The sequence below is a fragment of the Hydra vulgaris genome, chromosome 12 (genome assembly GCF_038396675.1).
Source record: "Hydra vulgaris chromosome 12, alternate assembly HydraT2T_AEP".
NCBI lineage: Eukaryota > Metazoa > Cnidaria > Hydrozoa > Anthoathecata > Hydridae > Hydra > Hydra vulgaris.
Genome location: NC_088931.1, coordinates 24,372,780 through 24,386,864, shown reverse-complemented (window position 1 = coordinate 24,386,864; position 14,085 = coordinate 24,372,780). Strand labels below are relative to the sequence as shown.

General features: G+C 28.2%; 1 protein-coding gene across 1 annotated transcript; it reads left to right on the top strand.

Annotated features, from left to right (window-relative positions):
* The first annotated feature begins 2,834 nt into the window (after positions 1-2,834).
* LOC136088020 (uncharacterized) lies at positions 2,835-4,632 on the top strand. The gene is made up of 2 exons (XM_065811659.1): positions 2,835-3,511; positions 3,724-4,632. Exons 1-2 carry the CDS (start codon positions 3,209-3,211, stop codon positions 4,630-4,632), a joined length of 1,212 nt encoding a protein of 403 aa, XP_065667731.1. The 5' UTR covers positions 2,835-3,208.
* The last annotated feature ends 9,453 nt before the right edge of the window (positions 4,633-14,085 follow it).

Below are 14,085 nucleotides of genomic sequence, written 5' to 3'. Positions count from 1 at the left end.
GCTTTTAGTTAATGATTAAGATATTAAATTCCATTAATGAAACTATATATTATTCATTGTTAACAATAGACACGACATGAATGTTGCCAATTATTTTTTGATAATTGGACATGCATTTTATTATCTTACTACATGATTTTACTATTTTTTGACTATATATATATAAATAAATATATATATATATATATATATATATATATATATATATATATATATATATATATATATATATATATATATATATATATATATATATATAATGTGCAACAAGTAGTGGAACTTGCAAAAAAAATGTACAGCGAGTAGTGGAACTTGCAAAAAAAATTTACAGCGAATTGTGGAACTTGCAAAAAATATGTACAGTGAGTAGTGGAACTTGCAAAAAAAATTTACATCAAGTTGTGGAACTTGAAAAAATTATGTACAGTGAGTAGTGGAACTTGCAAAAAAAATTTACAGCGAGTTGTGGAACTTGCAAAAAAAATTTACAGCGAGTTGTGGAACTTGCAAAAAATATGTACAGCGAGTAGTGGAACTTGCAAAAAAATATGTACAGCGAGTTGTGGAACTTGCAAAAAAAAAATTACTGCGAGTAGTGAAACTTGCAAAAATATAAAGCGAGTAGTGGAACTTGCAATATTTTTTTCATGTTGTGTCAATTGTTAACAATGAATAATAAATAGTTTCATTAAAGGAATTTAATATCTTAACCATTAACTAAAAGCCAAGATGTAAACTAATTAAAATAATATTATAAAACATTTTTTGTTTTTAAAATTTTTTTTCAGGTTAGAGGGGGAACCATCTATAACTAAAACTAAGCATTATGTGATGTATTTTGAATTTTGGTAAAAGATATTTTTATATTAAAGTTTATTATTTTAATTACATTTAAATATTTTTTCGAATCTCATTAAAATTTTTTTTTTTTTAGGTTGTAAAAGAGAGGTTGGGGGAGGGGGGTGATGACACGCCCCCTTTCCCATCTATACCACTTGAAACAAAGGGTGCGCTGCTAGTGATGTTGTAAAGTAGTAAAATATAAATTTTGATTTGATTAATTATAATTAATTGATCTTTTTAATTATAAAGATAAATATTTATAAAAAAAAAGAGTCACTTTTGACAATAGGGTGTTTGAAACCATCACCCTTACATCCACCTAAAGACAATGATGAAACTTCTATATTTGACTGTGGTCTGATAGCTAATTACAAAACATCTTGTATATAAAAATTTACATTTTCATTAAAAAAAACACTTTTATATATAATATAGTTAGTCTTTATTGCCGGTATGAATGGTGGTTTTGTGCCCCCTCTTGCCCCCGGATGGGCCTGTAATCTAGAGACCTTTATAAATTTGTAGATAACTCTTGTATCTATCTTTTGATACCAAGATATAAACTTTTGGATAAGAATTGATTAAGTTATAATAGTTTTAGTTAATAAAAACTTTATTTTGACCACAGTTTCTTCAACAAATCCTAATATCAAAAAATCGGTACTTAAAACGTCATAACTTTTTGTACGGTGGTTCGATTTTGAAAATTTTTTCACTTTTGGAATATTGAAATGAAGCTCTTTTTAATGATATATAACAATCCAGAATTTGATGAATTTAAAAATTTCATGTAACATACCTAGTACAGTAAACATAGTTTGGTTGTTTAAGTATGCTCAATAAAGTATTAAATGGTTTTAGTATTTTTAATTGCTCTGTATATAAATAATATGCTGATGTTTATTCTATTGTAGTATCTAAAAGTGTTTAATATTTTTTAACAATAATACAATACAAGCAAGCAAAACCACAAACTTAGAAGAATGTGTCATTTTAGAGGCAATCAACACTCATGCAAAAAACGTGCAAAAAGTTACAGAAGTTCCAAATGATTACGATTTTACTATAAACTAAAATACTACAAACTTAAAATTGTTGAAAATTTATGTTAACCTTTAGCTGACATTCCAGAATGTTTTCCATAAAACATAGACTTTATATTTACAATTCCACTCCTCACATGGTTGCTGTTCATAAGTTTTACTTTAAAGTTAAAAGTTGTGTGTTTAAAATATAGCTGCTCTTTACATCAAATTCTGCAGCGAAAAAAGTAGACGCATTTGTTTAAAGTTCGATATAAAGGTCTTCAATAAATAGGAAGTAGAAGATATGAAGCAAATCAAAAAATTTATGAAATAAGTTGTAACATTTCAAGGACTTTTACGTAGAGTACAAGTATATTGTATGTTGATCTTGTGCCACCAAATAAACATTTCTAAAATCATATGAAGCTGTTGCAGTATTATTTATGGCTTATCCTGCTTAAAAAAATTTTAAAAATTGGAAAAAAGACTATTCATCATTGAATAGAGTTGTAAAACCTTATTACAGTAATAAAATGGTATTAATGTATTGTCAGAGCACCGCGAATCATGTAAAATTGTGGAATGCAGATAAAAATATTGATTATCATTTAAAAAATTGATTTTACTTCATGGATTAGTTAGCAAAGTCTACATTACAATGTTTACCCAGGTTTTCAATTTTACTACATGGATTAATTTGCAACACTGAAGTTAGCTTGTGTAGTTTTGTCTTATTGAATTCTATGATGCTTCTTAAGCTATTTTTGATGTCTGAAAACAAAAACAGCTCAAGCAAAGTTTTTACTCAAAGTTTAGAATGATGGAAAATCTTAAAAGCAGTCAAAAAAGGGTTAGTTGATTTAAGTCAGCCAAAAAAGAAGATTCTTTCATATTAAAAAGAGTTTAAGTTTTTGTGACTTATTAGTTATTTATGCTTTTATTTTTGTGTTTTCTTAAAGCAAAGTTTTTCAATGAGTACACCTTGAAAATATGCTCAAATTTACACAGCATATTTAAAAATATATATATAATCAACTTTTTTTAGTATTGTTTAATTGTGTACAATATAATTTCATTATTAATGAAAAAAAATCTGTTTCAAAAACTCAACAAAAGTGTAGTTTTTTTCTTTCCATAGGAACCATTACAATGATAATAAGCCTATAAGATATCGAGGTGGGAGCGGGTAAACCCCAAAAACTTAAAATTAGAAGTAAATGTCCATGAAATCCTCCACAAAAATGGATCTTCTGCAAGTCGTCTAATTTTTTCCAAATCCAAAATATTATATATTTTTTTATTTCAACAATAGGTGTTTCACTGTATATATTGTTGTCAAAATGGAGGAATATGCTCAAACATTACAGGGTGCTGCTGCAATTCGGTATGTTGCAAAATTACAGCTTGTTAGTGGGGTAGACCCTTATAAATTGAAATTTAGCGAATGGAACACAAATCCTAAATCACTTCCTTCCGTGGAGTATCCAGACATTGTAAACTATTGCATCTACACAAAAAGTGCTTATACAATGAATGAATTAAAATCTTATAAATCTCTAGATGCATACTACCAGTTCGTCAGCGGTTGGGTTTTTGATTTGGCAAGCTATGTTGTGAATAACCGTGTCATTGTTAAAGCCAAGGTAGGAATTAGCAATATCAACAATTTAAGTATACACGTACACATATATTATTAAAAATATATATATATATATATATATATATATATATATATATATATATATATATATATATATATATATATATATATACATATATATATATATATATATATATATATATATATTTATATATATATATATATATATTCAAATATATATCATTCATTGTTCAGGTGAGACACTCTCAGAGTATCAGCCGGCCACCACTACAACCTTGGATTATTGCTAAAAAGAGTGGAAATATTTTAGCTGCACACTGCAACTGTATGGCAGGTTTAGCTGAAACATGTACTCATGTCAGTGCCACGCTCTTTGCAATAGATGCTTCTGTGCGCTTAGAGAAAAGCCGAACTGTTACTGAAGAAGCAGCATACTGGATGCTACCATCAAATGTGAAGAAAGTAACATATTCTAGGCTAAAAGACATTGATTTTACATCGGCAACAACGATGAAAAAGAATCTTGATAATAAGTTATCTCAGACACCTATTAGACAATATTATTTACAGCCTCTTCCGTTTGTAGAACCTCCCAACACTACGGAAATGAACAATCTTTTTCAAAAATTACATGACACTGGCGCTAAACCAAGTATACTGTCAATAGTACCTAACTTTGTTGAATTTTACGTTCCTAGGTTATTATCTTCCTTGTACCCCTGGGTTTCTGTAGAACTACGGAGAGACCGAGGCACATCAGCAACACTTGAGGATATAGATGAGTTGTGTACTCAAATTCTAACTAGTAACACGCTGCTTACAACTAAGGAAGCGTGTCAACTTGTAGAAGAGCAGACTAGAAGTCAAGCTGCAAGCCACATGTGGTTTCGATTCCGCGCAGGCAGAATAACTTCTTTAAATATGAAGAAAGCATGCATTACTTCGCCCTTAAAACCATCAATAAGCACTGTAAAATCTATATGCTATCCTTCATTACTTAAGTTTAAAACAGCGGCTACAGACTGGGGGTGTCAGCACGAATCAGGAGCTCTAGATTGCTATACTAACTTAATCAAAGACAAGCATACTGAATTAAAAATTTCTAAAAGTGGCCTACATATCGACCACAACAACTCATATTAAGGAGCAACTCCAGATTCATTAGTATCTTGTAATTGCTGTGGCAAAGGAGTATTAGAAATAAAATGCCCATTTTGTCTTCGAGATATAGATATTCAGGGTTGCGTAGACAAAAGGTCATCACTGGAGAATGTTTATGGCAAACTGCATTTGAAAAAATCTCATGCACATTATTACCAGGTTCAAACACAAATGTTTGTGTGCAAAGTAAATTTTGCGATTACTTTGTTTGGACCAAAGCAAGTTCTCACTTGGAAAGAATATAAGCTATGGAAAGACATTTTGCCACGGTCTGCTCTACTTGAGCAACCGTTGACAAAACAAGTACTTGGCATAGCTATGCTAACAAGGATAAAATAATTTATAGTTTCTATAAAAAAAAAAAAACGATGTTTTTACACATGTTTTAAAACAATCTTTTTTAAATGTATAATGAAAATAAATAAAAAATATTCTATAATTAAAAAATCTTTTTATTTAAACTTTTATTTCACCTATCAAATTCGAATTAGAGAAGTTGTATTTTATATAGTACACAATTCTAAAAGAAGTTGTTATGTATATTATTTTAGTCCAGCATTTTTTGTCAATTTGAGTATATTTTTAAGGTGTATTTGAAAATTGATTTCTTAAAAATCCAGATAACTTAAAACGTTCAGAATCATGTTTGTTTATAGTATCAACAAAAGGTTATGTTGTTAAGTCATTATTGAGATTAATTATTAAGTTCCAGTTGTTTGCATTCATCGTTGAATTCAATGAAATCATTAAAAATTTGCACATGTCCAACACACTTTACTTTCAGTGGTATATAGAATTGTACATAAGGCCCACAACTAACAACATCTTTAAATAAAAAAGAGTCACCTCTTCTGAGAAAATCATTGCACGTTTACCAATGAAATAAAAAAGATCTTCTAAACATTATTGTTTGAATGGATACATATATTCCTTGAAAATGTTTTAATACTTACAGATTTACTATAGATTTACTAATAGAAGTCATTGAAATGTTGCAACTTATTTCAAAAAAAATTTTAATTTGATTTGTGCCTTTTCCTACATATCTTAAAGCTAATGTAGATCTTCCAATGAATTTCGTCTACTATATATACTTTTATTTCCAGTAGAATTCAATGTAAAGAACGGTTAATTAAAAACACTGCTTTTAAGCAAGCTTTTAAAGTCAAAGTTTAACTTATGAACAGCACTCATGTGATAAGTTAAATAGTCAATAAAAAGTCAATGTTTTATGAAAAACATTCTTGACATGACAGCAAAAAGATACACATATATTTTCAACAACTCAAAGTTTATAATAAAATTATAATCATTTGGATCCTTTGCAACTTGTTTACGTTTTTTGCACGAGTGTTGATTGCCTCTAAAATGACACATTCTTCTAAGTTTGTGGTTTTGCTTGTTGCCAATTATTATTGTTACTAATTACTATTAAATACTTTTAACATACTACAGCTATTAAATAAGTAATTTATATACATAGCATTTTAAAATAATAATACAATTTAATAAACTTATTTAACATGCTTAAACAACCAAAATGTTTTCGCTGTTTCTGAGTTATGCTAGTTACTAATTGATAAATATATATATATATATATAAAAGAATTGTATGTGTTATAATACTTAACAGAAGATCTTAAAAATGTAAAACACAAATAATTTAGTCTATTTTTGAATGGTTTGAAGTACTTTATGTTCAGTTTACTTAATTGCACATTACTTAAAACACTCTTTTGAAAACAAGTTATTTAATAGTTTTATTTTAAGCAAAAATAAATTAATTATATCGTGAGATAGAGAATCAAATTCTACATAAATTTACTCAAAAATAATCTTTAAAAATTTATCCACTACAAGATATGTTATCTAAATAGTTGTAATTAAATACGTTATGTCAATAAACGTTCGCTTTGTTTACTTTATTTGCCATACACACGGCCTACTTAATAACAGGCCTGAAAGACGCGCAAAAAAAAAAAAAAACTGTAGGCGGATATTTTGTAAACAAATATGTCGATTTAAACAATTTTGTAAACAAATAAGTTGAGTTAAAATTTAAAATTCGCTACACTAGCTGCTAAATTGCTTGTTTTCAAATTTTGAGAGCTGTTTATTTTAAAAACCTTTTACAATAAGATAACATTTTTTAATCGATTACTAAAAAAAACAACACTTTTCTTTAATAATATCTTTTCAAATTTCACAAACCCTACAACTTCACAAAACATATTTTACATACATTTACATTTCTGCTCCGCAATGATCATTTTTGTGACAATTTAAGTACTTTTAAAGCTGGTTCTTTTGTCGATCGAGGTGAGTAAAGCTTGCTATAGTTGTTAAATAATATGTTAGATAGTATTTTTCCATGAAACTTATCTATGTTTTCAAATCCATAAAATTCTGCTACCATCATTGTTATATTTATAAAACTTGTCCTACAAACTGATGACATGATGTGATGAAAAAATACATAGCAATAAATCACCCATTGACACATATTGTCTCCAGGTATCTTCAAGCCTCCTCTGTTGATTTCTTTAGTAAATTCTCCAAATTCGTTGTAATAGAACTGCGTATCATATTCATCTACATCATTTCTACTGATGTATCCTGCAATATAAACTAAAGCCATTTTTACAGACTTAGACAAGGCTAACTCCATATTTGAAAGATTATGAAACACATTGAAGGTATTGTCATCATTTAGCAAAAATCCACATTTCAAACAAGCATGTTCACAACATGTTTGAATTCCATCAAAATCTGTGTTTAAATCAAGGAGAAGCTTTGTTTTCTTAATGTTTACTTTTTGTAAAACTTGTTGAACATTAATAAAATATGTTCCACCAGAACCTTGACGTAGCTTACTGAACATTTTTTCAATGGGATCACTAGAAAAATTTCCTAGACATACATATTCGTGTGAAGTGCTGAGGAGATGCTTAGTTAACTCAACCAGTCCTCTACTCGTGTATGCAAGAGCAAGAGCAGTATCTTTGGTAAGTTGTTTTACTCTTTGTCCTTGTTTTTTAGGAACCATTTTTTCAAACATACTTGCTATATCAAGTAAAAAATCTAATCGTTGATCGTTAGGGTTATCAAAGACAGCCCTTTTTAAGTCTTTAGTTTTAACGTCTTCGAACTGACTTTTTACATTTAGGATTTTGAAAAAGTCTACAATTTTTTCTATAAAATCAACAGTTCCACCTGAATCCTGAATTTCTGGATGAATTTTTAATGCAGTTAACGTTTCAACACAAAAAATCTTAAGACATAAAGCAACATTCTGTCGTTCTATAGGTTTTGGACAGATAGAAATTTCATTAAGCTTTGATAGTTTCACAATAGAATTATTTTCTAACTCAACCAGCTTCTTCAAGTCAACCCACTTTGCAGTTTTTTCAAGGCCGCAGTCAGAATACTTTAACTCTTGCATTTTTTCAGTTAACCAATTGTTTCTGATAGATTTGATTAGATGTACATAATCATAGAGCAAAAAAATGTTTTCAGTTGTGCGCCATGGAGAAATCAAATTGAATTTTTTAAAGAATGATTGATTTACTTTATTATTATCACATAAAATTGCAACAGTAATGCCATTACATGAACGAATCAAATTTAACATATTTACAACTTGTTCATATTGAAAATCAGCACTTAAACGATACACTGGCAGTGCTTTGTACAAAAACCTCTTTCCTCCTAATAATGAGCAAATCATAAAACTCAAAACAGTGGTTGCAAAATGTTCTGGATTATTTACTGCTTTTCCAAATAAGTTACCTCCTTGATACGTTAGTTGTGGTTTTACATAAACTTCATCGATTATAATAATTACATTTTTTTGACGAGGATCTTCTAGTTGCATAAAATATTTGTTGAGGAAATCAAAATCCTCTAGCTTACTAACCTTAGATATAAGTTTACCAAGTGTTACAATACTTGGCATTTCATAGTCATCTCTAATACGACTGTAAAGAGATCTTGAAATTGAAAAATACTCAAAAGCCCTACTTAGAATTTCTGGAGAATATTTTTTATTACCAACAAATGTTAATGCATGCATGCTAACAACTTGTTGTAGGATAATGTTTTTTTTATGATCCATTTCAACGGAATGTAAATATCTAATAGCTTCTAAAATTTGTAAGAAAGATGTAATTTTATGTATTCGATTACTGCACAGTGGTATAATAGAGCATCTAGATCCAAAATGAAAACCTTCAAATCGCATATCAATTTTAACTTTTAAAAGAAACTGTGGAATAGCAGAGGTATCAATATAATCCTTACTTTGGATTATTAAACCATCATCCACTGTAAAAGATGTTACTGGAAATGGAATAACTTCTTTGCTTACTTTTAGGCAAAGATCATCAAAACAACTAATTTCATACAAATCCAAGTGAGCTGAAATTTCATCAGGTTTCATGTTACGCGTAGATGGTAGTGATTTTGTTGTTGTTCTTTTTGTTGGTGGAGGTGTAGGAATTTGACTTTGAAATACACAGATGAAAATAGTTGGTGGATTTAAGGGACGAATTTTACCATGAATTTGACAAGTTTCATAATTAACTGGCCAATGATTTTCACAAATGAATGTATTTGGACTATTTGGAATGTTTTCTCTTGGAATAGATCTAATCCATCTTTCTCTTTCTTGAGGATTACGGTTTTTGTTTGGTAATCGAAAAAGTTTAACTTTATGTTCTTTATCATAGTTTCCTCTACAACCAGTCACACAACATTTAAAAGGCATGATATAGTAATTTTTGTTTTGAAAGATTACTAAATACATAAAATACAAATAAAATAATATTGACTATCAAATAATTATAAGCAATTGATTTTAAATATATATTGTGTAGTATATCATATTATGTAAATACATTACTGCATTATATCTATATACATGACTGAATATATATATATATATATATATATATATATATATATATATATATATATATATATATATATATATATATATATATATATATATATATATATATATATATATATATATATATATATATATATATATATATATATATATATATATATATATAAACACTAAAAATATAACTAAAAAAACCACAAAACTTTCTCCATTTTTGTTTTGACAAACATCCGCCTACAGTTTTTTTTTTTTTTTGCGCGTCTTTCAGGCCTGTTATTAAGTAGGCCGTGGCCATACAGTATGGCGGCCGCGAATTTTAACGTCACGTGATAGAATACCATCAATATAACAGGCCTTGCCAACGCGCGGCTTGCGTAAAAAACTGGAGGCAAGATTAAAAATATTACTTTGCAGTAGTTTACATTTTCAGTTAGGTGATTTTCGCATGAATATAATATTTGTATGATATATCTACTAAAATTAACTTATAAAAAGTGAAAAGATGAATTTATTAGTCTTTTTTTTTTTTTAATTTTGTTTATAACTAACATTGTAATATAACTAACGAATAACATTTATAAAATTTTTAAATTAACTTAAATGTATCTAAAACTAATTATGTTTAAACAATTTAGTATATATAGATTTATCTTTTGCTATAATTTCATATTAGCATTTACCACAAAATTTATTAATGGGTTTTTTAAGTATTAAAAATAAATTTTTGAGAAAAAAGAGATAAAATCTTTAGAGAATAAAAAGTAAATACAAGCTTTTTAGATATTTTACTAAACACTCTTTTACAGTTTTTGTTAAAAACGTTGCAAAAATTTTACTTTGCGTTGAGTTTTATCAACTTCTGCTTTGGCTCCTTGTGGAAACGAGGTGAATAGAGTCGACAATAATTATTAAATAAAATATTTGTCATTGTTAATCCATGATGTCTTTGCATACCTAATGAATAAAATTCTGATAGCATCATAAGGATGTTACACAGTGATGACCGACAAGTGTCATTATATACTTCATAAAAAAGAATGTAACAGTAAGTTGCCCATTGACAGACTTTGTCACCAGGAATTGTTAAACCTCCTCGATTTATGTCCTTTACAAAATTTCCATAGGCTTCATAAAAATAAAAGGTGTCATCTGGATTTTCATCTTCACGAATAATGTACCCAGCAATATAAACTAATGACATTTTAATATCAACAGTCAATGAATCACACAGAGCAGGTAAATTGTCAATAACGTTGCAAATACCCTCGGTTGGTAAAAATTTACATTTTGGACAAGAGTGATCTGAACCAAGATTGGCTAACACATCTGAACTTTTCTCAAACTTTAATAGCAACTTAGTACGATATATAGTTATTTTTTCAAGAACTTGTTGAACGGAAATAAAATAAGTTCCTCCTGAGCCTTGTCTTAATTTTCCAAAGAGCTTTTCTAATGGATCTGTTGTAAAGTTGCCTAATAATACATACTGATGAGTTGTATCTAAAAGATATTTTGACAACTGAACCAAACCATAACAGGTCTGAGCTAAACAATTAGCAGTGTCTCTTGTTAGTAATTTGACTCTTTTTCCTTTTTCCATTTTTTTCATTTGTATTGCAAAATCACCCATTGCAGAAAGTTTGCTTAAATTGTCATCATTAGCAGAAGCAATAGCAGCTCGATTAGAATCTTTCAAACAAATGTCTGCATATGGACTGTGAACATTACAAATTTTCCAAAATTCAACGACTTTAAAGATGAAAATAATCGTCCCTTCATTTTCACTCAGGTCTGGATGACTTTTTAATGCTGACAATGTTTCATCGCAAAACACTTGCAGACAAGTGATAACTTTTTGTCTTTCAATTGGATTTGGATAAACAAAAACTTCTGTTAATTTAGACATTTTGACAATATTTTTCGTTTCAAGCTTATACAAACTAATAATATCAACCCACCGTGCTATTTTTTCTCCATCAATATAAAATTCAAGTTCTTGAGTTTTTTCTGTGATCCAGTTATTACGTATACTTTTTAATAAATGAACATAATCAAATAAAAGAAAAATATTATCTTTAGTACACCATGCTTCTTTTTTTTCAAAAAAGTTATAAAACTTCTGATTGACTCTGTTACCATCACAGACAATAGCAACAACATTGCCCCCATTATTTTTAATTGCATCAAGAATCAGGGTTGTCTGTTCAAAAAGAAACTCAGCATCAAGTTCTCTGACTGGTAACATTTTGTAAAGAAATTTTGGTCCATTAAACAATGTTACAACCAAAAAGCTCATCTAAAGATTTACATTTAGATGTAATTCTTTCTAAAGTACGTAAACTTGGAAGTTCAAAATCTTCTCTGATGCGATTGTAGGCTGATCGTGAAAGAAAAAAATACTCAAATGCTCTCACAATTGTTTCAATTGAATACTTTTTTCCCCCAATACATGTTTTATTCATTGACAAAATTTGTTGATATACAACTTCTTTTTTGGGTGTTATTTCACAACAATTTAAAAATCTTAATGCTTCTTGGATATGAGAAAATTTGTTCATAATATAAACTCGGTTAGATGATAAAGTCATAACACTAATTTTAACTCCACAATGAAATGCTTCAAAAGTGAGATCTTTATATATGCAAATAAGAAATCTAGCAATAGCACTTTCCTTTAAAAAGTCTGAAGACTGAATATATAATATATCATTGCATAAATAATTAATAATAGCAAAATTAAATTCATTAGTTTTTAACTTTTCATATAAAACATTAATACTTTCTATTTTTTCTTGTGAATTAAATATTGCTAACTCGTCCTCTTCTTGCCAGCGAACACTATTAAGACTTTTTGATGTTTTTCTAAGTGGCATGGGTACAGTAGGAACTAAACTTGGCTTTATACAATCAAATACTGACGGAGCATCACGAGGTCTCAGCTTTCCATAATCAGTAACAGTTGAATAATTTTTTGGCCAATGTCTTTCACATACTACGGTGTTATTAGTATCAGGAACATTATCTCTTGGTATTATAACAATTTTGCCATTGCAATTTGTTACACAACATCGACGAACCATTTTTTAAATACTAAATTAAATCCTTTGCTTAATCCTTCACCTCTCAACTAACTTTTTTTTTTTAATTTGGAAGTTAGTTAAAATGATTACGGGTGTTTGGTTATTGTAAATTTTATGAAAATATTAAACTTATGTATATATATATATATTCAACTTAAATTAATTTTATTAAAAAAAATTTTAAATGAAAATTATTTTGTTAATTTTATAATAATTATTTATTAATGTTTTATAATTATTATTGTTACAAAAAAAAACCACCCCCGTATTTATTTTGTAAAACTGCTTGTTAGTTTTTCAAATATAAAACTATCTTGCCTCCAGTTTTTTACGCTAGCCGCGCGTTGGCAAGGCCTTTTATATAGTAAGCCATGTAGTTTACATATTTGTAAAATTGTACACAAAAAATCGCCGTAAACCTTTTATAGGGATGTGTAATTTTACAATGTCTACAATGTAGCTACATTTTAAAAATTTACATTGTAAATTTGCTTTATAGGATAGGGCCCTGCTCATCTTATGCAACTTTTCCCTACATAAATTATCTGAAAATAAAAACCCCAGCTAGCAAAAAAGATTACTAAAATCTGTTCGAAAAAATCCGAAAATATTTAAAAAAAATTACTATTCAAAATTAATTAATAAAGCTAAAAATGACTCAAAGCTCACTTGGCATGTATTGAAAGAAGTTACTGGAAACAAAAAACATGCTCGATAAAAAAGGAAACAAAAAACATGCTCGGAGACAAAAAGCTTGTTCAACAAATGCTTTAAGTCGATAACAATTGCTTGTATGAACCACAAATAATAACTCATGAATTTAATAAATATTTCACTGAAATTGTATCAACTCTAACAGGTAAAATACCAAAAAATCAAACCTCATTTTACAATTTTTTGATACCTATTGATAAAGATATTTGCTCTGAAGAATCTGCCGAACTATCATTTGATGAGTTTGAGAAAACTTTCAAATCTTTAAAAAAGAATAAAGAATCTGGTGCAAATGAAATAAATAGAAATATTGTTATAAATTGCTACAAACAGTTGAATAATATTATTTTTAAAATTTTCAGAGCATCTATTCGTCGAGTTATTTTTCCTGAACGTTTATAACTTACAAGGGTTACCATTATTCATGAAGAAGGCAGCAATCTAATATTATTATTATCCTTATCCATGAAGAAGGCAACAGACCCAATATTAGTAATTATCGTCCTGTATTTGTTCTTTTTATATATTTTCTAAAACTTTAGAAAGAATTATCTTCAACAGGGAGTTATTCTAATTACAACAGCTTACTACAATCAGTAGTAACTACATAACAATCAGTATGATTTCAAAAAAGGGAGTTCAAATGAACATGCCATTATTCAATTTATACATAACATCTCTGAATATTTCGAAAAATCTTAATATACGCTAGGTGTTTTTATTGACCTATCAAAA

Excerpts from the sequence above, each read along its gene's own strand:
- LOC136088020 (XM_065811659.1), top strand. The coding sequence starts at position 3,209 with ATGGAGGAATATGCTCAAACATTACAGGGTGCTGCTGCAATTCGGTAT. Across the intron at positions 3,512-3,723 it reads GTGTCATTGTTAAAGCCAAG|GTGAGACACTCTCAGAGTAT; the intron begins GTAGGAATTAGC and ends TTCATTGTTCAG.